Source organism: Ammospiza nelsoni, chromosome 19, assembly GCF_027579445.1.
Source record: "Ammospiza nelsoni isolate bAmmNel1 chromosome 19, bAmmNel1.pri, whole genome shotgun sequence".
NCBI lineage: Eukaryota > Metazoa > Chordata > Aves > Passeriformes > Passerellidae > Ammospiza > Ammospiza nelsoni.
In genome coordinates this window covers 9,458,600-9,480,720 of record NC_080651.1, presented here as the reverse complement: position 1 = coordinate 9,480,720, position 22,121 = coordinate 9,458,600, and the positions used below count along the sequence as shown (strand labels likewise).

Genomic DNA, 22,121 nt, shown 5'->3' with positions numbered 1-22,121 from the left:
CAGCCTGGCAGGGTGCTCAGCCCTGCATAGGGGCTATTTCTGCTGCTGTGACATCAGGGGCACTGCAGCCTGGCCAGCCAGCCCTTGTGCAATCCCCTCTGGACAGGAAGGAGCACACTTTCCATTCCTGATTTAGAGAACTTTTAAAACTCTCCAGGACTGAAATATATGCTGGGTGAGACAATGGAGCTGGTGTTTGGTGCTGATCCCTCCTGTTTGGGAACGTTTCCTATTGACACACGAGGTGAAATAAGTGATGTGGCCGTGGAGGACAGTCTGCTGCAAGAAATAAATGTTAACCTCATCTGACTGCCATTTAGTACAGCTCAGAAAGCTTTGAAACTCAAGCATCAAGCATGAGGCTTGAATTTCCCATTCCTTTCATGCCTCTCACATATAAATGTTTATTATAAAGCAATTTTCTCGTGGAATAATTTATCTTTTATCCCTACACCTCTCTGTTTTGATCCCACACAACAAAGCAGGCAGTTTGCACAGGAGCAGTTCTGCCTTTTCCTCCCCCTTCCTTTGAAGGAGTCACAGCACCCTGAGCCTCAGATGTGACCTCACCTGTGCCATGGGTATGGTGACATCTCTTCCCTGTGGCCACCCAAAGTCACAGCAGCTCAGGATCTGAACTGGGAAATTATTTCAAATAGATTTTATTTAGGTATCCCCTTGTCACCACTAAGCTCAAACCTCATTCTGTGCATATGAGACCCTTGCATTAAATACGGAATCTAAACCCTGGCTCAAAATTGCTATGGGGGACAAACCTGACCCAGAAATCCTGAGGAGTTCTGCTCTGCAGGGGTTCCTTGGGGCCAGACCCAGGTCTGTAACTCTTGGAGATGCACCCAAAATCTCCCACAGACAGAAAGGGAGGCACCAAAAGTGCCAAATAGCCAAGGAACAAGGGGTTTTGGCTTATTTGTGGATGCTGCAGGGACATGGGAGAGGACAAACAGCACTGGGGTGCCAGGGGGGTCTGTCCCTTGCAGAAGTTTGTCCTGCCTGGTGCTGTCCCTTGGGAGGGAGGGGAGCATCACCCAGTGTGGAAAGGAGCTGCACAGGACATGCCACCAGCAGCAAGACCTCTACATTAGAAACAATTGGAGCGTTGTTTGCTTAAATTCTCTGTGCTGTTTCAAACATATCAAGTGCTGCTTCAGGCTCATGTGGTTCTTATTGACCTGCCTGGTCCCAGCTCTGGAGGACCCCTGGGACAGGCTTGGCCTCAAGCTTGGTATCAAGAGACTTCTGTGTAAAGGTACAGGGCCAATTTTAGGACTAATGACCAGCTGAGTTTCTATTGAAATAAAAATCCTGTATAAAGATGTTTCTCTCTGCTTTCTCCAGCCTCTCCTCTTTCCATTCTCCTGGGTTGGACACAAATATTATCTTTCTCTCCATGGGTTAAAGGCATTGAGTGGATTTGGAGATTTCCTTCCTAACAGGAGCTTGGATAAAAATAATTGTGTGATAAAAATAATAACCCAATGCTATACCCTGACACGCTCCACATGGCATCTACAGGATCCTCAAAGATTTTCCATGGAAATAATTTCCTAGAAGAAACTAAACCCCTCAAACCGCTTGTGCCTAGATTAATGTTTTCTGGGTGGTGTTTCCATTTCTCTTTTAAATAGTGCTGAATGTGTAAAAATGGAAGTTTTCTGGAAGCAGGGAGATGTGGAGGTGCTGCCCTGGGGTGTGAGGGTGTCAAGGTTTGGATGCTGCTCCATCCCCAGCCCTTGGCTGCCTTGGGGGGTGGCCACAGGTGATGGTGCTGCTCCTGGTGCCTGTGATCTTTCCAAATGGAGCAAAAACCTCATCAGGCTTCTCCATTGGAAAGTTCAGGCAGTGCCAGGGAGCTGCTGTTGCTCTGTGAGCACTGCTGAGTGCCTCATCTCACAGAGACTGAAGGCTGAGCAAGGGAAACGTGGAGATCCTGGAACATGCCCGTATTTAGGCAACCCAAATCCACGTGGGGTTGCCTCACTCAGTGCCTGGGGCTGCTTGGGGCAGTGGCCACGAGCTGGAGCTGGAGCTGGGCTGCCCGGGAGTGGCACAGCCCTTGCACAGCCTAACCAGGGGAGGATCCAGATGAGCCTTTGGGCTTTCATCTGCCTGCGAGTCAACACCCTGAATTTTCGGAGAAACAGGACGTGCAAGACCTCCCACTGCCATGGTAATTACCAGGGAGGCTGTCAGAGAAACCCGGGCGCCAGGAGCTGTGCAGGGCTCATCTGTGTGCAGTGATGGGCTGGGGTGAGCCTGGCACCCTTCCTTCACCTGACTGCCTCCTTTGGGGTGAGCCCAGCCCTGTGCCAGGAGCCTGGCACCCCACCTTCACCTGACTGCCTCCTTTGAGTGAGCCAGTGATCCCTTGCTCCCTACCAGGAGCCTGGCACCCCACGTTTGTCTGATTGTCTCCTTTTGAACCCTGCAACCCACCCAAAAATTTAAAGTTGGACTGTAAAGGCAGGTGTGGTTTGAAACACTTCTGCTCCAGATCACAGACAGTCCTGCTTGCCAAGCACGAGGACAAGGGGACACATCCCTGCTCGGGGACAATGGGACACATCCCTGCAGGGGACAAGGGGACACATCCCAAGCACGAGGACAACAGGACACATCCCCGCACGGGGACAAGAGGACACATCCCTGGAGCTGTCCCCAGCCCTGCCCGGGATCCCCCAGATTCCAGCTCCGATGCTCCCTCCTGCCGCATCTCCCCGCTCCTCGCCCCGGGAGGATCCAACTCAAACTCCTTCCACACAAAGCCTTTAACGCCGAGGCTCTCGCTCAGGGCAGCAGCCCCGGGGCTCCGCAGCCGCGCCTCGGGCAGGGGCCGTGCCCACCCCGGGCTGCAGGCACCGGGCGGGCCCCGGGAGGCTCGGCCAGGGAGGAAGGCTCTGGAAAGGCCGGGGAAGCTGTCCGTGCTGGATCGGGAGCGGGGAAGCTGTCCGTGCTAGACCGGGAGCGCGGGTCCCCCGAGGGATCCATCCCTGGCAGAGCGCAGCGAGCCCCGGGGGCTCGGAGGCTCCGCTCCCGCCGGCGGTCCCGCATCCCTGCCGAGCCGCGATCGGAGTCCCGGGGACACGGCTCAGGAGCGGAGAACGGGAGTCGGGCCGGACACGGGGCCCGAGCGCTGCAGAGGCGGCCCGGGAAGACTCGGCCGCGACACGGCGTGTCTGCGACCGTGCGGGAGTGACCCGGGGGCGGTCACCGAGGGCTGCGGCCGGCTCCGCGGGACGGACCGCGTGGGGAGGGAGCCCGGGGCTCTGCGCAGGCCGGCTCCGATCCCGGCCGCGCTGGCGGTGGCGGTGCCTGGGACGGGGACGAGGATGAGGACGGGCGGCGGGGGCGCGCGGGCGGGTGCGGGGGAGGCGCGCTCCCGCCGCTCGCCGCAGCACCGGGGACGCGCCCCCGCCGGCCGTGCTGCAGCGCGGGGCGGGGCCCGCCGTGACGGGCGTGGCGACCGCCGAATCAGAGCGGCGCTGCGGGGTGACGAGAGCCAATGGGCGTCGAGGGGGCGGGGCGCGACGCGGGGGCGGGCCGGCCCACGGCGTGCGGAGGTTGCTATGGCTGTGGCCGGAGAGCGGCCGCGGCGCGGACCAATGGGAGCGCTCGGAGCCGCTGACGGACGCAGCTGCGGACCAATGGTCGCGCGGCGCTCGGCGGCGGGGGCGGGCGGTGCGGCGGGGGGCGGCGGGGCCGGCGCGGCGCTAAAGGAGCGCGGCGGGCGCGGGGCGGAGCGGGCGCGGCGGAGCCGGCGGGCGGCGGGCGGGCGGCGGCCGGCGCTGCACAGGTGAGCCGGCGGGGCCGGCGGCGGGGCCGCGGCACCGGGAGGGGGGCGGCTCGGCGGGGCCCGCCCGCGGCGGGGATGTGGAGGGGGCGGCGGGGATGTGGAGGGGGCGGCGGGCCCGGCACACAAAGACCCCCTTGTTGGGCCGCCCGCCCGCGCCGCCCTTCCCCCCGGTGCCGGTGCCTGCCCCGGCCGCGAGAGGAGGGGGCCGTTCCCGGCCGTTTTCGGCCATTTTCTGCCTTCCCCGCGGGCCCCGGGCGGGGGGCGCGGGGCCGCGGCCGCTGCGGGCGCAGCCGGGCCGAGCCGCGGCCGCCTCTTTGTCCTTCGGGCCCGGCGAGCGGCAGCGCGGGGCGGCCCCGGGGCGCTGCTCGGGCCCGGGGCTGCCCGCCGGCCCTGCCCTGCCCCGCCGCGCCCCCCGCCCCCCTTTTGTTCACAGCGTGTCCGAGGGTTTTTCTTGTTTTTTTTTTTTTTTTTTTTTTTTTTTTGCCTTTATTCGCACGTCGTCTGTTGGGAGTGCTGGATTCCTGCATGATAAATGTGCTCATTTGTGTGTTTCATTTGAATGCCATTGTTAGCGGAGCAGCCCTGGCTAGGGAGAGCTGCAGCTTGCCTTGCTTCTGCAGAGGGTCTTTTGTGCTGGGCTTTGTGGGGCTGGGAGCCCGGCTGGGGGAATGACCCTGAAGGTGTTAGTGCTGCCCGAGGTTTGGGTTTAGCTCAGAACTGCTCTCAGTCACTCACACCGTTGGTGTGTGACTGGTGCGTGCACTCTTCTATGAATGCATTCATCTCCGTCTGCACCCTTTAATTCCCTTGGGTGCAATGATGGTTCATTTCGCTGTATGAGCTTTATGTGACCTTCAGGTTCCAGGCCCCTTGGTGTGTAAAAGCGGAGTGCTGGCTGCCCCGGGCTGTGTCTCACCTGCCTGGCACCGCTCAGGAGCTCACACCGAGGGCCATTGGCTCGCCAGGGTGGCATTGCCGTTCCAGGGCTTTGTTAGACCTTGGGCTGGAGCCTGGCACGGTGGGGACAGTCACCTTTCTCACGTGGGTTTCAGAGCTCATCTGTTTCATCTGTCGGTTTCTCCAGCCAAATGCGGCTTTCATTGACTAAACAGTCAATTTCCTGGCGGAGGAGTCCAGCTATCGCTTAGAGGTGTGCCCTCGACGATTCCATCTTTGTTCATGGAAATTTTCTCTGAGAGGCTCTTCTAAAATACTTTAAATGTTGAGTCATCATCTCTTGATTTGAATTAAGCCATCTGTGCTAAGGGATCTGCTCCTCACACCTCTGAAGGGTTCAGTGACTTCAAGGCTTGCTTTGCACTAAAGTTGGACAATGTAACAAATCTCTCTGCTTTAGCTGGAGACACAATTATCCTGTTTAATTACACGCTCTTCTCGGGAGGGTTGGGTTGCAGAACTTCCATCGGGGCGCGTGCCATAGTAGGAAAGGTGACAAATGCAGTTTGGAAACCTCCCTGGCTTTGTTCCCAAACTGGCCTTTGGGTTACCTGCTGGGAAAGGGTTCCGTAGCCAGTGTGGAGTTCTTCAGCAGGGAAGGTCGTGTGTGTTACAAACCAAGACGTTTAAAATCCTGAGGACCAGGGGTCAGGCTTTGTGCTCTGTGGGCAGTTGCAGCTGGATCTGGCAGCCCCAGGAATCGTGGCTGTGATGGCAGGAGCCTCTCTGGGTAGAGGCAGCTAGGTAAAATGAGTGTGCAGGGGCTCTTGTCAGTCAGTGGTTTTTCTCTCTGCTTCAAATTACCCATGGAGCTGTTGGAAAATCCAGCATCATTCCTTGCAGTGCTTTGAGCTTGGAGGTAAGCTTGAGATCTGGAGACATTTTTTGGAATATGGTGATGTCAGCACTCAGGACTGAGAACGGGAGCAGGCTGTAGAAATGCAAAGCTTTTCAGGGAGAATATGAGCAAGGTTTAGCTGCCTGCATGGCTTGCAGAAACCCAAAGTGTCCCAAGTTCTTGTCTGTAGCTGAAAATCCATTTTTAAAACTCCTCCTTGCTGCCTTCTGGTTTTTGCAGCAGAATCCACTGAGCAGATTTATGGGTTTGTATCTATCTCTGTATTTTTGTTTTTCACTGTTCCATCACAGCTGAGTTCACTGCCAAGCTCCTGCTCTGTTTGCTCTCATTCCTTATCTAAGCCCAGCACACAAGTGTGTGCTTTTCTTGCTGTGATGTCTCTGCCTTGCTGCTGCACAGCTGGAACCCTGCTGGCTGTCCTGCACTGGGTTTGGGTGGCACTTGACAGGTAACTGAGCTTTGTCTGTGCTGGGTTTGGGTGGCACTTGACAGGTAACTGATCTGTTGTGTGGCACAGGTGTGTGAGCAGAGCCTTGGTGGTGCAGCAGCTCCTCCAGGCTGGGAGCGATGCCTGGTGCTGCTTCTCCCAGAGCAGGAGCTGGCGCTGGATCACTGGCTTGTGATGCTGTGTGTAACGTGCTCCTTGCTTTCCCCTCTCTCTGGCAGGGTGACTGGGAGCAGAGCCCTTCTCTTGCCGGGATGGCGCAGAGGTTGGGCCAGGAGGATCCTGAGCGCTACCTCTTCGTGGACAGGGCTGTCATCTACAACCCTGCCACCCAGGCTGACTGGACTGCCAAGAAGCTGGTGTGGATCCCCTCGGAGCGCCATGGCTTCGAGGCAGCCAGCATCAAGGAGGAGAAGGGGGACGAGGTGTTGGTTGAACTGGCGGAGAACGGGAAGAAGGCGCTCGTCAATAAAGATGATGTTCAGAAGATGAATCCTCCCAAGTTCTCCAAAGTGGAAGACATGGCAGAATTAACCTGTTTAAATGAAGCATCTGTATTGCATAATTTAAAGGATCGCTATTACTCTGGGCTCATCTATGTAAGTAGTAATTATGGGATCCATTCTGGGTGCTAATTCAGCTGACCTTACCTGATTGCCATCCCTGCTGTCAGAGTAGGTCCTGGCTTTGATTTTGGCAGCCTAAATACCTTGTATCCCCAGCATTTGCATGAGTCCAAAGTCTTTTTCCGTGCTGTGTACAGGTCAAGAGTTCTGTCATAAAACAAATAATACATTTCTGTGAGCATCTTCCAGCCACAGAGTGTGCCATGGCAGCTGGGGAGGGTCTGCTGTGCTGCTCCTTGGAGCACTTGCCTCCTGCTGAACTGATCCACTGAGCAGTGGCGAGTGGCTTCCTTGAGCTGAGGGAGGTGACAAACCCTCGCTTTGCTGGATTGCTGAGGTTAACTGCTCATGTGAATGAGCACATCTCTTGTTTTAACTTGCTGTGTGTTAAAAATGGCAATAAGAGGCTCTGCTGGTATTTAAAATATGAAGTTTGGGAGTACTGCGAGTGCGAAATGTCTTTTTGGAACTGAATATCAGCCTAGTGGCCAGGAAGGGATGTGTTCAAGGGCTTAAAATAAACCAATAAGATAAAGCTTGTTTTTTTCCAGTGGTTTTGAAGCACTGATAGAGCATCTGGCTTATCAGCATCTTGCTCTGGAGTTGGGAATCGCAGTGGCCTTGGTGCTGTGTCTGACCCTGCTCCTCCCCTGGGCTCTGTCCCAGGTCTGTGCCTGCAGTCAGAGGCAGCTCCTGCTCTCTTGTCAGCCTGGCTGCACAGTGACTGTTGGGCCAGGGAGTCAGGAACAGCTACAAGGAGACTTTCTGTCTCAAAAGACACTGGAACATCTGCTTAAATGCTTTCTTCACTTTTTATAAACACTCCATTTTATTTAGTCCTGATAGTTGGCTCATATTCCCCTCCATCTGGGGATTAGGGGGTACATTTTTAGCTTGACCCTTGATAGTATTTGGACTTATTAAAATTATGTTCAACTACAAAGTGTTTTTTCTGTATTTGTGTGTTGTTGTCAGCTTCCTCCTCCAAGGCCTTACATCAAGGTGCTCATAGCAGAGCTGGGTGAAAAATACTTTTGGAATGATTCCTGCATAAGGAAACTAATGGCCTAATTAATGGATTGAAAATCAAAAGTAAACATGTTGATAGGTCAAAAGTTTCCAGTCTGTGTATCAATCCTAATTATGACTGTTAGGAAATTCATTACAATTATTATAGCCCTATTTCATGATGGAAGTTAAAAACCTGCAGGCCTTGAATGTCACAGCAAGCTCTAGCTCAGGGCCTGCAAACACAGGCCCAGGTGTTTGTCAGGGTGCTGGCACACAGGGCATGAGATGTCACTTTGGTCTGACAGTTCCCCTGGCTGCCTGGCTGCTCCTGCATGTGGGGTTTGTGAGGTCCTGCAGGTGCCTGACCTTATTCCCTTCCCAAAGGGTTCGTCCTGCTCTGCTGGGGCACACTGGAGCTTGTTCCTTGTGTGATGCTCTGCCACAGGGGGGGTCACTGCATGTGGGGTTTGTGGCCTCCCTGCCCAAGCTGGGAGAGCCTGGTTGGGCTGAGAAGCTCCAGCATTTGTTGGGCTTTGCTGAGTTACAGGGATGTTGCTGGAGGATGCTGCTCTTCCCAAGAGCCCTGGTTCAGTGCAGCTGTAACACTTGGCTCCTGGGCTGAGGTGTAACCTGGCTTGCTTGGTGAGGGTGTGCAGCAGGGCAGTGTGGGGTGTGTGGGGGACTGGATGCTGCAGGGATTCACAGGCCAGAGGGACCCTGCAGGAGCTTGAGCTGCTGGGGGCTCTCTGTGGCATCCCTGAACTTCATGGATGTGGCACTGCTGCTGCTGGCACAACCCAGAGCCATTGCCCACGTTCCTGTTTGCCTGGTGTAAGGAAAAGAGCCCAGGTGAGCTGAGCTCAAGTGAGTTCTGGTGGTTTGGCTGTGCTGACAGGAGCTAGTTAAAGCTCTGGTTGGATTTCCAGGTTGTACTCCCATAATAACCAAATGAAAATTGTGTATTTTGGTGTTGGTCTCAAGCAGTTGAGGTGCAGGTGGTGAATCTGATCAGGTCTCCTGGAATTTCCCAACAGGCAGCCTGGAGTGTTGCCTTTCTAGGAAGTGAAAGATGCAAGAATGCCGAGTGAAGTGGACTGGCCACGTGTTTCCTGTCTGTCCCTAGAAAGGAAAGGAGCGAGCTTTGGGGGCTGCAGTCATCTGGCTGTGATCTGTGTCCAGGAACAGGAGGCTGACTAAGGCCCACGGTGCCCTGGGCACTGATGCTTCCTCCAAGAGTTTCATGTAACATCCAAGTAGGGGTGGCCAGCAGTTTCTGGAACTTGCAGCATCTCTGCTGCCTGCCAAGCGTGGTGATCTCAGGCTCTGAGCACCACTGCTGAGCTGGGGGAGGTGAGCAGAGTGGAGAACATGGAAGGTCAGGGATTGTGAAGGCATGGTGTGACTGCTTGGTCCAGTCCCTCTGGGGTCTGCTCGTGGCAGCACAGAGCATGGAAAGGAGCAGGATTGTACAAGGATGCTGGGAAAGGTGGTTGGAATGTCAGTTGTGGTAATCCCTGTTTGATTTGGAGATGAAATAACTTGCTTGCTCCACTTCAACATCATCTATTGCATTGGTTGTCACAAGGTTTATTTGGAGTGTTAGTGCTGTTTCTGTGAAGGTAGAGCCACCTACAGCAGGTAGTTTGGTTGTTTTTTTATTGTTTCTGCCTTTGCTTGGGATTTTCACTCTCCCTTGTGTTTCATGGCTGAACTTCCCCAAGTCCTGTTCTTTTCTAGGGATATCAATGTTTCTTACCTATCATTTCAGTCACTAATGCTCTGAATTGATCTTCACATCCTGCTGGAGTGGGTTTTACTTCCTGTGAATGCTTGTGAGTGTTGATTCTCCAGTTCAAAACTGAGCTGCTGGGGCTGCCCTGCTTTGGAGTGGCCACCTTTAATCCTGGCTCCAGGCTGCATTAGTGACATCCCTCAGCTGCAAATCAGGAGCTGGAGGTGGTTCACTGGGAGGGCACCCAGGAGGAATACCCACAGGCTTAGGAGGCCATTTTAAGATTTGGAATAAACATGATTTTGCTCAGACTGGTTTTATGGTGCTTCCTGAATATCCTTATCCCATGAACTGAGTTCCAGGTGACTTTCTGGGGGTGTTGCTTTAAGAAAGGAGCAGTTCTAGTCAGAGGTTTTCGCTCACTGGAGTCTGTACCCTGGCTGAGGAAACATTTTTATTCTTGTAAGGCCTGCATGTCAAATGCCACTGTGGAGGTTTCTAAACCCTAGAGCTTGGTTTGTGCTCAGGTTGTGTCTGCAGAACATGATTTCATGGGGGAAGAAGCCTTTGGGTCAGAGAATGAGATGGAGAAGTGAAATCCACTGGGAAGAAGGGATGGTGAGGGTCCCTCAGCCCAGCATGCTGCTCTTTCAGGACCACACTTAGTTCTTTGTCACAAGCTGTGACAGGCATTAGGTGACACTTTACCCAGCAATTTAAAGCTCTTTTGATGGCCAGAAAGACTCTTCAATCCTGCTTTTAAAAATGTATTTTAAATTTAGAAACATCACCTTATATACTCCTGTGGACAGAAATATCCAGTCAAAGCCAGTGGGTCTCTCATGGCTGTGCAGGTTTGGCACAAAGTTCTGATTCTACAGGGGCTCCAGGACGTGAGCTGCAGCTGGCTGCTGTTAATGGTCTGACTGGTGAGTGCAGGTGAACATGGAGCACTTCTGGGGTAAATGCACATTTCCCACTCCCTGGGTCTGTAAATTTGAAGCCTGAGTGCCTTTTCTGATGCTCTGGCAGGGCACAAGTCTACCTTGTGCACTCAGAAGTTCCCAGTGCAGTGAGATGGGATGAAGGAATTGCTCACACACAGGGTATAATTAAGCTTAGGTATTAACCAAGGTATCCCAAATTCCATGTACTTTATAGTGATTTATTTTAAAACCATTGCAGTTGCCACATCTGTGGTAGGCCCAGCTTTCCAGGATAAGCCCTTGCCCCCAGGTGCTTGTGTGGCTTTGTGATAGCCCCAGAGATCATTGCAGCTTCTCCTTAACTGCTTCCTGCCCCATTGAGCCAGAAGGACTGAAATGAACAGAGAATTTCTCACATGGTGACTGTGCCAGTGTCCAGATGGTCCCTTGTGACTGGAGGGGGCTGTGGGGAGCCCTGGGGGGCTCAGGTGGGGACAGGTACCCACGGTGTGTGTGCTGTGGGGTGAGTCAGGTTGGAGTGAAGAGTTCTTGAGGAAGGACAACAAGCTGGTGAAGCTTGGGGAAAGGTTTAGATACAGCTTCAGAGTCCCCCAAGCTCCAGTGAACTGTGTATTATCTTCCCTTCTCACTCCCCCATGGTTTTTTTTTTAAGCCAAGAGTTTTGAAAAAGCGTTGGAAGCTGTTTGTGTGAGGCTTTGAGTTCCTGGAAGCCTCCTGCTGGTTCTGCTCTCCTGGCACAGGGCTGCTGTGCTTTCTGTGCACCAGTGAAGTAGAAAACGTGCTCAGTGTTGTGCAAGTAAAGCACTGCAGCAGGTATTTGTTGGTAATTGCAACTGTTACCTCTGTAATGAGTCTGTAGCCCTGTTATTTCACTTCTGAATGTACTTTCTATTTTATTGTAGTAGGAGAGGGAAGGAATGGAGCCGTGGCACAGTCCCCAGCTCCAGAGCCTGCTGTGGGTGGCAGCTCTTACAGCCCTGCACTGGAGGAGCTGTCTTTAAGCTGTTCCTTCTGCTAAGCTGCTGCCTCCTGTGAGGCCTGAGTGTAACCTAGAACAATCTCTGCTATTATATAAGCATCTGTGTTCTAATTGCTTTAATTTTCCTGCTGGTCCAGTTGGGAATGTTTCACGTTACTGAGTGTCAAAGATTGGTATTAAAGGAAACCTGCAAAAAATGGAGTTTGTTACTTAATGCTGTTTCCTACCACAAGCCAGTCCCTGGGTCTGATACCCAGCATGTGGCAGAAGAAGTGCTGGGGTTCACTAGTGGAACTGCTTTGGCACAAGAACTTTTATTGATGTTGACTCTGATTTTTGGAAGACTCATAAATGTGCTCAAGTTGAGGGAGCTGTGTGCAGGGTTAGAAGTGTCTGAGGGACTGCAAGGAAGTGAATTAGGCAAGCAGAGGTGTGAGTAAGGGCTTGTTCTTGTCAAAGTGTGTTTCTGTAAAAAAGGGTGGGTAAAAAGGAGCAGCAGTTTGCTCTGTTCTCTCGTGTGCAGGTGCTTGGGGGGCTGCATTGTGCTCAGGACACCCTTCCAGCCCTGTGCCTGGGTCAGAGCTGCTGCAGGGCTGTGTGTGGGGCAGTCAGGCTCTGACATGCAGCTCTCCAGGAGCCTGGTGGGTGGATTTTAATTCTCTTGTGGCCCTGCTGCAAGCTCAGCTCGTGTTTTAGCTCTGAGCAGTGCTGAGGCAGTTTGAGCCCAGGCTGTGACCCTGAGTGTGTCTGTGTGAGAGGAGGAGCTGGCAGGGCACTGTTGGGCTGGGGGTTCTCTCTGAGCACATCACCTGAGGGCTGTGAGTGTGGAAACTCAGCCCTGCTGAGCCTCTGCTCAGCCCCAGCTCTGCAGAACATCCACAGACACATCATCTATAGTGTGGGCTCAGCTTTTCCATTCCTGCCTGCTGGGTGTGTTGGGTTCCTTCTCTTTCTCACTCTCCTGCTGGGCTGCCCTGAGTGGATCTGTGGCTGTGATCCCCAGGCTCTGACCTGAGCTTCCCAGGCTGCTCCTTGCCCTTGCTGAGCACCCTTTGATTCCAGTGCTGTGCCCACCCCAGGACACAGCCTCACCTTCATCCCCTCTGGGGAAGAGGAGTCCCTGCCCTTCTTTATGGCTTGGCTTAGATAACTCCAGGGAGAAAAGGTGAGAAGGTGTGAGAAAACCATGTCTAGGTCAGGGAACTCAGCTTGGAGTGTGAAAGGTGAGTCTGTAACCTCAGGAAGTGAAAATCAGACAAAGAAAATGCTCTGTTGGGGCAATTTATCAACTGGAGAGTGAGCTCCACTCCCTTAGTTATGGGATAATGCTGAAAGCAGTGCTGGGCTAGGCATGGCTGGTTTCTGTTTCAGCTAATAATGAGAGCTGGCTAGATGCTTACTTCAGCTTAATTATTTATGTAGTAATAGAGTGGATCTGTCACTTTTCATGTGTGAAGAATTGCAGATAAATATTAAACCTGTATTTTGGGGTTAGATCACCACACTGGTTGTTACAGTGCCCAGCTGTACCTGCATGGTGCTGGTGTCTCAGTGCTGCTTTGAGGAGGCCTCTGCATGGCCTGGCAGAGCAGAGGTGGTTTCACCTTGGAGTAACTCCCCCTGTTTGCCAGTTGTTCACTCCCTGCCAGGCTGCAGGGATGGAGTGGGGTGTGAAACAGGCCAATGCCAGGATCCTGAGCTCTGCAGGTTTGGACAGCTTACCAGAACCCAAATTACTGCATGATAAACTACTGGATACAGGCTGGAAGCATCTGGAAACCTTCAAGCTGCACATTTAGTGTCCTGGAGGGGAGCTTGTATAACCCAGCCCTCAGTCAGAGTGTCCTTTACTGCTGGTGTCTGGAGCCCTGCCTGCAGAGTGCATTCCAGCTGTCCTGTCCTGTGCTGGGCTGGTGCTGGCTGTTCCTGAGGCAGGAATGTGTTCCAACAGCTGATCCATCAGCTCAAGGTGAATCAGCATCTTTGCTTGCCTTTCAATTCTTAATGTGCTCATCCACCTCTGTCAGCTGAAAAATGAATGAGGGCTGGTTCTCCCTCCAGCCTGGGCTGTTACTGGAGCTCACCCAGCTGATGCCAGCTCTCATTCCCACCTGACTATTCCATCAGAGTGCACAGGATAGAGTTCATTCAATGGGTGTCCATTTGTTAAACAGATGTGTGTGTATTGCTGATAATTTCTCCTGGGGCTGCTCACCAAGAAGCTTTTTTGAGGGGTTTTAAACAGTCCCTACTGTTCATGTGTTTGGTTTCCATGCACAAAGCCCTTTCCTGCTTTTTTAGGCACAGTGATTCACTGTGAGACTTGCAGTTATAAAACAGCTGTGGAAGATTTTGGTACCATTTGCTCCCTCCCAATTAAATTTGGCTCATTAAAAGCATCCTTTCTGTGCTTCTGTGCCTGCCAAGCCATGAAGCCAGCCCACCAATATGTTCATGTATTGCTTGCTGCAATAGATGACAGTCAGGAAATTGGGAAAATTCAATTCCATCTTCCTGTGAATAAATGAAGGCAGTGCAGGGTGGTGCTGGTTTGGGCAAGGTCTCATTTTGAAATTCTGCAGGGAAACAGCAGGAGAGGGAACTGGTAACACATTCAGGAGATCAGGGTGCTGAACTTCAGGGTGCTGCATGCAAAGAGCTGCCATGGCACAGAGGGATAGTCTGGGATCCAAGCAGCTCCTTTAGATTTAGTTTCAAATAAATGAACCCCAGCACTAACAAAATGTAGAATTTTGTGCTTCATAACTTCTAATTCAGCCCTGTTCAATACAGAGCTTCTTCAATTAACCCTTTCCAGTTGCCCAGATATTTGTTGGCCTTCTCTGGTTTGGTTATGTTGGGCTTTGCTTATTCCCTTCCTTCCAGGTTCACAGGTCCATCAGCTGCTGCTGCAGGAGATAGCTGGACAGGCTTCCAGGTTAGGTGTTATCAATAGAGGTTTGTTAAGTTTATGTTTCTAGGTTATTAATTCTTTATGTAGCTAAAATAGTAACATTTACTCCATGTTTGTGCTGGGGAAATAAACTAAAGATGCCAAAGCAACTGGAGGGAGGAGAGAAGGATCATCTTCAAAGAATTGCTTTATCCCATCACTTAATTTTTTTAAAAATTATTTACCAGATCAATTTATTTATGTCTAGGCAAGGTCAGTGATTCTGGGGAAAGAACAACAGCTTTCCTTTGGGAACATTAAATGCCAAAACAAAGTCAGAGTTCTGGATGAACCTGCAGAGCAGTCAAGGTTGTGTTGGGTTTGCAATAATTCCCTGAGAGCTTTGGGAGTTCTGTCCTTGCTCAGGTGAGCAGCAGCAGCCCAGCAGGGAAATGGCCAAACTCTGAGGATGAGGAGCAGCAGCTCAGCAGGGAAATGGCCAGACTCTGAGGATGAGGAGCAGCAGCCCAGGAGGGACATGGCCAATCTATGAGGATGAGGAGCAGCAGCCCAGCAGGGGAATTGCCAGTCTGTGAGGCTCAGTGGGTAAGGAGCAGAGCAGAGTGAGCATCCAGACCCCTCCTGGAGGACAGAGCCCTGCTGGCCCCAGCTCCTTGTGGTGCTTTGCACTGCTCAGGGCTGTGCTGGGACAGCTCTGGGATGGACTCTGGCCCTGGGAATTCCTCTCCCAGCTTTCAGCAGTGACCAGCTCCCTCCTGAGCTGTGCCTGCACCGGAGGAGCACAGGGGAGGTGCTGCTCCCTGGCTCTGAGCTGTGATTCTGTGCTGGGCTTGGCAAACCTCTTCCTTCTTCTGGTTGCCCTGTCTGGAAGGCTGGGCTGGAACCAGGCTTGTGGCATTCTCAGAGCCTCTGTGTCACTGCTGGTGGTGGCAGAGGGATGTGGGTGACCTCAGCTGGGCACAGGGAGGCTGCTGGGAAGGGGTGCCTCTGTTGAGCAGTTAATTGACTCCTTGCATGGCTGTAGCAAGCTGTTAACATCCCTGTCCTGCCTTCCCTCCCTTCCCCAGGGAGCAGGAATGGATTTGGGCAGGGAAGTGCTGCAGTTTGCAGCCAGCTCTGGGTGACATTTGTCTGCAGCACTATCCAGGTCAGTCAGAGGGGCAGGAGCACTGATGCTGGCAGGAGGGACAGTGGTAGGAAAGAGGCTGGGGAGGAGCTGCCCACCTGCCAAGAGCCCCATGTTATGTTGAGTTAATGACTGATAAGTTGTTCTTTATGCTTGGCTCGGTTGCCCTGATAAGATGTATTTCCTTTCTCTTGAGAAATAAATACCTTGTTGGGGTGGCAAGGCCCTGCAGTTATCATCCAGCAGATCTCACCAAAGCAGAGGGAGTATTTTCCTGCAAGGACATAAGATGTCCCCATGTCAGGACACCTGGCTGAAAACCAAGTTCTTTTTCTTTGCTGATGGTGCTGCTGGACTCAGTTCAGAGAACACCTTCTGCCTGTCTTGCCAGAGGCTGGTGGAGCTGTAGAAAGGACAGGGGGGCGCCTTTTCCTCCAAATAAAATCTTTTATACTTACAAAGGAAAAAGGAGGCAGACTGCAGCAGAAATACTTTTTAAAATGGACAAATGTTATATCCTGGGTAACCTGCTGAGTACTCTGGGCTCTCGAGAGCTGTTAAAGCTTTCTGTTTATTCTCCCCATCCTTTTTCTCCTCTCAACATGCAGAGGTAAGAAATTTGGTTTTCCTGACGTTCAGAAGGGTATTTCCTATTTCTGCCAAACCTGATCTCTGTTGCTCCCTTCCTGAGCTGGTAAAGATGGGAATTTCAGCAGTGACCAAAAGGAACTGAGCATTTGAGGAGACAGCAGTGAATGGAGAGATTCTGCTTTCTTCAGAGCAGTCAGGGAATGGAGAGATTGGATATTCTGCTTTCCTCAGAGCAGTCAGGTGTGGTTGCTGCTGGAGGGGCTGTGGCCAAGCAGATTCCTTGGACAGGGAGCACCCAGGAGCTGTGCTGTGTGCAGGGAGTAGTGTCAGAGCCCCTGATCCTGGGCTAGTCCAGGCTCCTCTGTCCTCCTCCTAACCCAGTGTCTGTGGCTGCCTGTGCTCCTCCTTCTGCCAGGGCTGTTCTGTCATGGTTCCTCAGGAATAACTGCAGGAGCAGGGATGGATTTTGCTGCAGGAGACTGCTTGGGTCACAGGGAAATGCACCCTGTGGGCACTGCTGGGCTCAGTCCTGTCCTTGGGGCATTTTGGCTGATCAGAAATGTCTCAGTGAAATCACCAGTGTCCAATTTGTGTTCCTTGACACTCTGCTTGTCCACTTGTGTGCAGTGTCAGCTCTGCAGGGAGGGTGTGAAACATCTGTAGGGCAGATCTATCCCTCAGCTGGGCTGGCAAGGGAGGGAATGAGCCCTCTGTGGGATGAAAAGGGCTGATGGCAGGAAGGATGGACAGTTATGAGACAGGACAGCAGAAATTATGGTGGTTTGACATAAGCTCTTCCCTCATCTAGATTATTTACCAGCGCAATGGATATTATCAGTTCCTTCAAAATGAAACTAACTTGGAATGCATATTTTACTGAAGGAGGTGAACATCAAAAGGTGTCCATAGAGCTGGAACTTGGCAAACGGAAGAGAGATTTAAATGTCTGTGGGAAAGAGATCAGATACTCCTCTTCAAATTTACCTAGCCTTATTATCTTTAAATTACTTTTTATGCAGGTAATTAAAGAGCCTTTTAAGAGAACTAGGAACCAATAATTTGAATATAGCGTGTTCTTTGAGTTGCTCTACAAAAAGCACCTCAATTTTGTTTTAAGATAAATATTCTAGAACCTGTGAAAAGGCTTTCTGTTCTTTACGACTTTATTTCAATACCGTTTACTAACAGAAATGTTTGTTATTTTTTTCTTTTCCCAGACCTATTCAGGGCTGTTTTGTGTAGTCATAAATCCTTACAAGAACCTCCCAATTTATTCAGAGAACATTATTGAGATGTACAGAGGGAAGAAGCGCCACGAAATGCCACCGCACATTTACGCCATCTCCGAGTCTGCCTACAGGTGCATGCTGCAAGGTAAGGAGCATCTGGGCTTGGACACTGCCTGGCCACCCCTCAGTGTCCCTGCAGCTGGGGTTTGCCATGTGCAATTGGGGTTTTAAAGAGGGGAGAGAACCAGGTTTGTAACTCACTGAGATGCACCAGCACAGCCGGGCTGGGCCATTGCTGCTCTGGGAGTTGTGGCAGAAATACTTTGTTCCTCAAAGAAAAGAGCTAATTGCATGCCCAAAGATGTTGTGCACTGGCTCTGGATGAAGGAGGAGTGAAAGAGTGGGGTTGAAAAGGCAGTGCTATAAAAGTGCTGGTGTTTGGCAGCTGCCAGATAATCCGAGGTGACAATGCAACAATGGGGGCTTGAGTTCAAAAAGGGGTCGGGGAAATACTTAACCTGGAGGAATTTCTGTCTTTTTCTCCTGACTGATGTGTGTCTGTAGCAGAATAGAGTGAGTTCGTGGAGGGCTCATGGTTTGAATTTTGGCTTTAAGGCTGTGCTGGACAAACATGAAAACTGAATCTGATGTGACAGAAATGAGCACGTGCTGTTGTACTCACACACTTGCTTTTCTGACACAGGATTTTGGAAGCACAGCTCATTCCAACACTGATTCCTGTTTAGGGGGCTGTTGGAGGTGTGGGGACAGCAGCATGTTGTGTGTGTAACCAGCTTGATCTGCACACCTTGCTGTGTGTTGTGCTGTAGCTGAGTTTGGGCTGGGAGGAGGGGAAGAGCTGTTTGACCTACTTCACACAAACTGAGGGAAAGCTGTTTCTGCTGCCAGGTTAAACCATTTAATTGTTAACTTTTGGTTTTTTAGACACTTTAAATACATCACGCAAGTCTTTGTTTCTTGATTTGTGACTTTGTCTTTAGAGCTGCTTAATAATCAACTGCAGGTTGCTGAGTGTCCTTTCACCTCAGCAGAGCTGTGCCAGCAGAGAGGTGATGCAGGGACAGGCAGGGGAGCAGCAAATTGGGGCCACCAGGAGTTGTTCTGCTTCCCATGGATACCTGGGGCTCTGTTTTCATGTGATTTTGTCAAAGAAACTCTGACTTCTTGACCAGAACAACAACCTCTAACAGCTCAGATCAGAGCACCCCTAATAAGTGCATGTGGAATAATAGCAGGGCAAACTTTAAGATTTATTTTAAGGGTTTTATTGTAGCAGTCTCAAGTGGATTGTGATTAAGTGCTTCCCAGTCTGAAAGCACCTCTTGAAATGGTCTCAAGAATGCACTGAAATATCCTTGAGCCAAATGTCCTCTAATAAAGTAAGTCAATGCCAGCAATCACCACACTCCGGGTGCTCCATATATTTGCTCACATACCCTGCTGGAATTCATTTGTATCTCTGGAGATCCTGCTACATGCAGAAATGTTACTATTTTTGGAAGGTGGAATTAAAATAAATGCACATGTATGTTTGGTTACAGTCCTCTTTTCTTTCCTTCTGATGCATGGAGGTTTATATTTTGTATTGAATCTCTCTGTGCTTGCTTTTTGGATTTGATAGCCTGAGTTCTCATCTGAACTAATGAAGGCATAGCTTGGAATAAGAGTGGATGAAACCCATGCAATGGGATCCATTATTTAGGGAATAACCTGTTTAAGGGTAACAAAATCTGTGTTTCCAGTGCCCTTCACCTGTATGGAGCCACTCCCTGTTTGTTTTAGGCAGCATTTGCAGGATTTGGTGAATTTCCCATTGATGATTTGTCTGCACAGCTGCATTGCAGGGATAAATAAAAACTCCAGCCCAGGCGTGAGTGCTGGTGAGGGGGAGCGGTGAGTGTTTGTGCCAGGTGGAGTGGGGGGCTCTGCCACTGACCCTGCTGCTTCTGTGCCTCCAGGGCCCCTGCTGCAGAGACACTTCAGGGAACTTTGTCTCCATGTAAATAAAACTTGCAGCTACAACAACCAAGGTTTTGTAGTCGTTAGAGCACCAAATAATATTTGTCTAAACAGTAACACGTTATTCAGTTTGTTTCTGGTTATCAGTGGCAACACAAGGTCAGCTACTGAGTGTGCCCAGGGCTTGGTGAGGATGGGTTTTCCCTATCAAGTATTTAACACAATGTGCAAAATGTCCCTCATTACTCCTAACTCTGCCCTGTGTTTCAGTCAGCACTCAGTCTTCAATGCAACAGAGAATCTGTGTCAGGAAGTTTTGCCTGGTAGAAATGTGTCTGTAACCATTAGCTGGGTTAATCAAAACTCTTCAGATTAGTCATCAGAGGTGTCTGCAAGCATTTATGTGCAGCAGAATCCTTGGCCGGGGTGCTGTTGCTGACAAGTTACTGACACATGCTTGTAAAAGTGTTGCTGTGCAGTTCCTGTCTGTTCTGTGCACATAGCTGGGGTGGTACATACAGAGAGAGGAGTTTTTCCAGGATTATTGAAGTCCTGCTTCTGCTGCTGCAGCATATCCACAGGCTCCTTTTGATAGGAATGGCTGCTGTGTTTCAGTGTTTGACGTCTGAAGTTTAATTATTAGGATTCAGACCTGAAATTGAAACCGTAGGAATGCAATTTCTTTGGAGAATATGACCTTCCCCTAATAGAAATATCCTGGCCACTAATCTAGATTAATGAAAGTGGTTGGCTGGATTTTCCTGGCCTGTTCAGTGGTATTTTGTGCAGTATAATCATGTTTATTTTCCTTGCAGCTAATCACAAACTACTCATTTCCAGGTGTTTGTGAGCTGTTTACTGTGATTAACAGGATACCTGGACCTGAGCTGTGACTCTGAGCAAGCTGATTCCTGAAACCACAATTTTACTGTGCTGAGAGTTGGGCACAGTGACTAAAGTGTTACTCAGGCTCTCAGTGCTTTCATGCCTCTAATTCAGAGCATGGAGACTCACAGCTCAGCTTCCAGCTTCTGCTTTGCTGAGGTTTTGTGTGTTTAAATAAGAAAATGGAGATTTTCATTTAGATTATGAAAGCAAAGGGTTTTCTGGTCAGCAGAACTGGTGTATGTGCACCTCCATAGTTATTCCTTGTGTTGAACATGGCTGGAGCACTCTGATTTTTCCTGAGCTGGGGATACAAAGGAATCCCTGCAGTTCTCCATGTGTGCTGTGGTGGAAGAGTGTGTGTGGAAGCATTGCTGCCTGCCAGCCATCAACCCCTGCTCTGTCCTTCGCCCCCTGAATAATTTCCTATTTGGGGGCACCTCCTGCCCCCCTGGCTGCCCAGGCCAGCCCTGCCTGTGCCCTCTAGGGAGCGAGGAATGGCTGGAAATGTGGGGCAGTGCTTGCCAAAGACAGAGGGCAGGGGCTGGGGGAAGAGTCTGACACACAGAATAGATCTGAGAGCCCAGTTTGGAGGGGATGGACTCCCCAGGCACACAAAAGGATTTCTGGGAGGTGCAGGGTTGCTCTCCATGGCTGAGTGTTGCAGCTGAGCAGGGATTTGGGGCAGGTTCTGCAGGGAAAAAGCAAACTCGGGCAGTGCAGGGTGTGCTGAGTGCTGCCCTTGCAGCAGCAATTGCATTAGAGATTGAGTTGAAGGAGCTCTTGTTGGAGACAGGCAGGGCCTGGGCTGCATTCTAGTTATGCCAGTCAGGGTTTCTCTTCAGGAAAAGCCTCATTACCCAGTGCCTGACCGCAGCAGATAGTAACCTCCAGTTCAGCTTTCCAGACTGGATTTCCCCTCTCTTTCCCCCAGTAATTATTTTTCAAAGTGCTGTGGTGGTAGGGTGTTACTTCACAGGTGGTTTAGTGGATTTCTGCTGCACCTTCCCTTCATTTCCCTGAGGGGGAGGAGGTGAAGCAGGGAGTACCCATGGCCAGGGGTGATGGGCTGGAGCAGAGCCCAGCACTGGGGTAGGGCTGGGCTGGCCCCACGCAGCATTGCTGACATGATCATAAGGAATTGCTGTCCTAATCCCTGGGACAATGTTGACCTTAATTCTGCTTGGTTATACAATTTGCAAGCCTTGCTAGTGTTCTTCAGTCCTGCCCAAAATTATGGGCCATGAAAATTTGCCACAGAGCAGGATTTTCTTTGAGAAAAAATGAACTTTCTAGGGCTGATAGGGCTGTGACAATACTTTACCTGCAAGGGAGATTTGATTGTGCAAAAGCAGCACTCACAAATTTTCCTCTAGTGCTTTTTCCACAGCTGACTTTCTCTTTTCCCTCTTCCCTTCCAGTTTTCCCACTGGATTTCTGGAGGAAGTGTGGCTTTGTTTTATTGTGCCTGTTTATTCAGTGACATACAAGTGCTTCAGAGGAAATATTGAGGAAAACTTGTTGACTTTTTGCTGCTAAAGCCCAGCTTGCCTGTCAATATTACTCTTGTATAATTATGCTTAGTCTCCTTTTTATCCTGTTTCCCTGAGGACATCTTGATGAGCACCAAATTAGCACTGATATTTTAGGCCTGCCTTTAATCCTGTTGCAGAGAAGGTTTATCGGAAACAGCCTCAGAGGGGAAGGGAACACTTGGTGTTGGAGGAGCCAGAACTGCCTACAGGTGCAGTGCTTCTGCCTTGAAAACATCTTCTTGAGCTATATTTGTAGTGAATCTTGATTTAAGTCCTCCCTTGGGGACATAGCCACCCCCAGCTACGGAAGACAAGAATTGAAAGTAAAATAAGACAATTTTTTTCTTTTAAAGGTCTATTAAATCTATTAAATAAAAATGAAAGGGGGAAAAATTGCTCTGAGACTGGAAAAGTTGGAAGTGATGGTTGGTGTTCTCGGTTGTGAGGAGCAGATGGAACCTGATAAATGTGCCATTAATGTTCTTGGTGTT

At 50.8% G+C, this 22,121-nt stretch overlaps 1 protein-coding gene across 1 annotated transcript in view; it reads left to right on the top strand.

Moving 5' to 3' along the window:
• The first annotated feature begins 3,777 nt into the window (after positions 1-3,777).
• The window catches only part of MYH10 (myosin heavy chain 10), an 86,309-nt gene continuing 67,965 nt past the window's right edge, over positions 3,778-22,121 (top strand). The window contains exons 1-3 of the mRNA XM_059486133.1: positions 3,778-3,814; positions 6,297-6,674; positions 17,219-17,375. Of these exons, the coding sequence (XP_059342116.1) occupies positions 6,330-6,674; positions 17,219-17,375 (502 nt within the window). The 5' untranslated portion in view covers positions 3,778-3,814; positions 6,297-6,329. The remainder of the gene's footprint in view (positions 3,815-6,296; positions 6,675-17,218; positions 17,376-22,121) is intronic.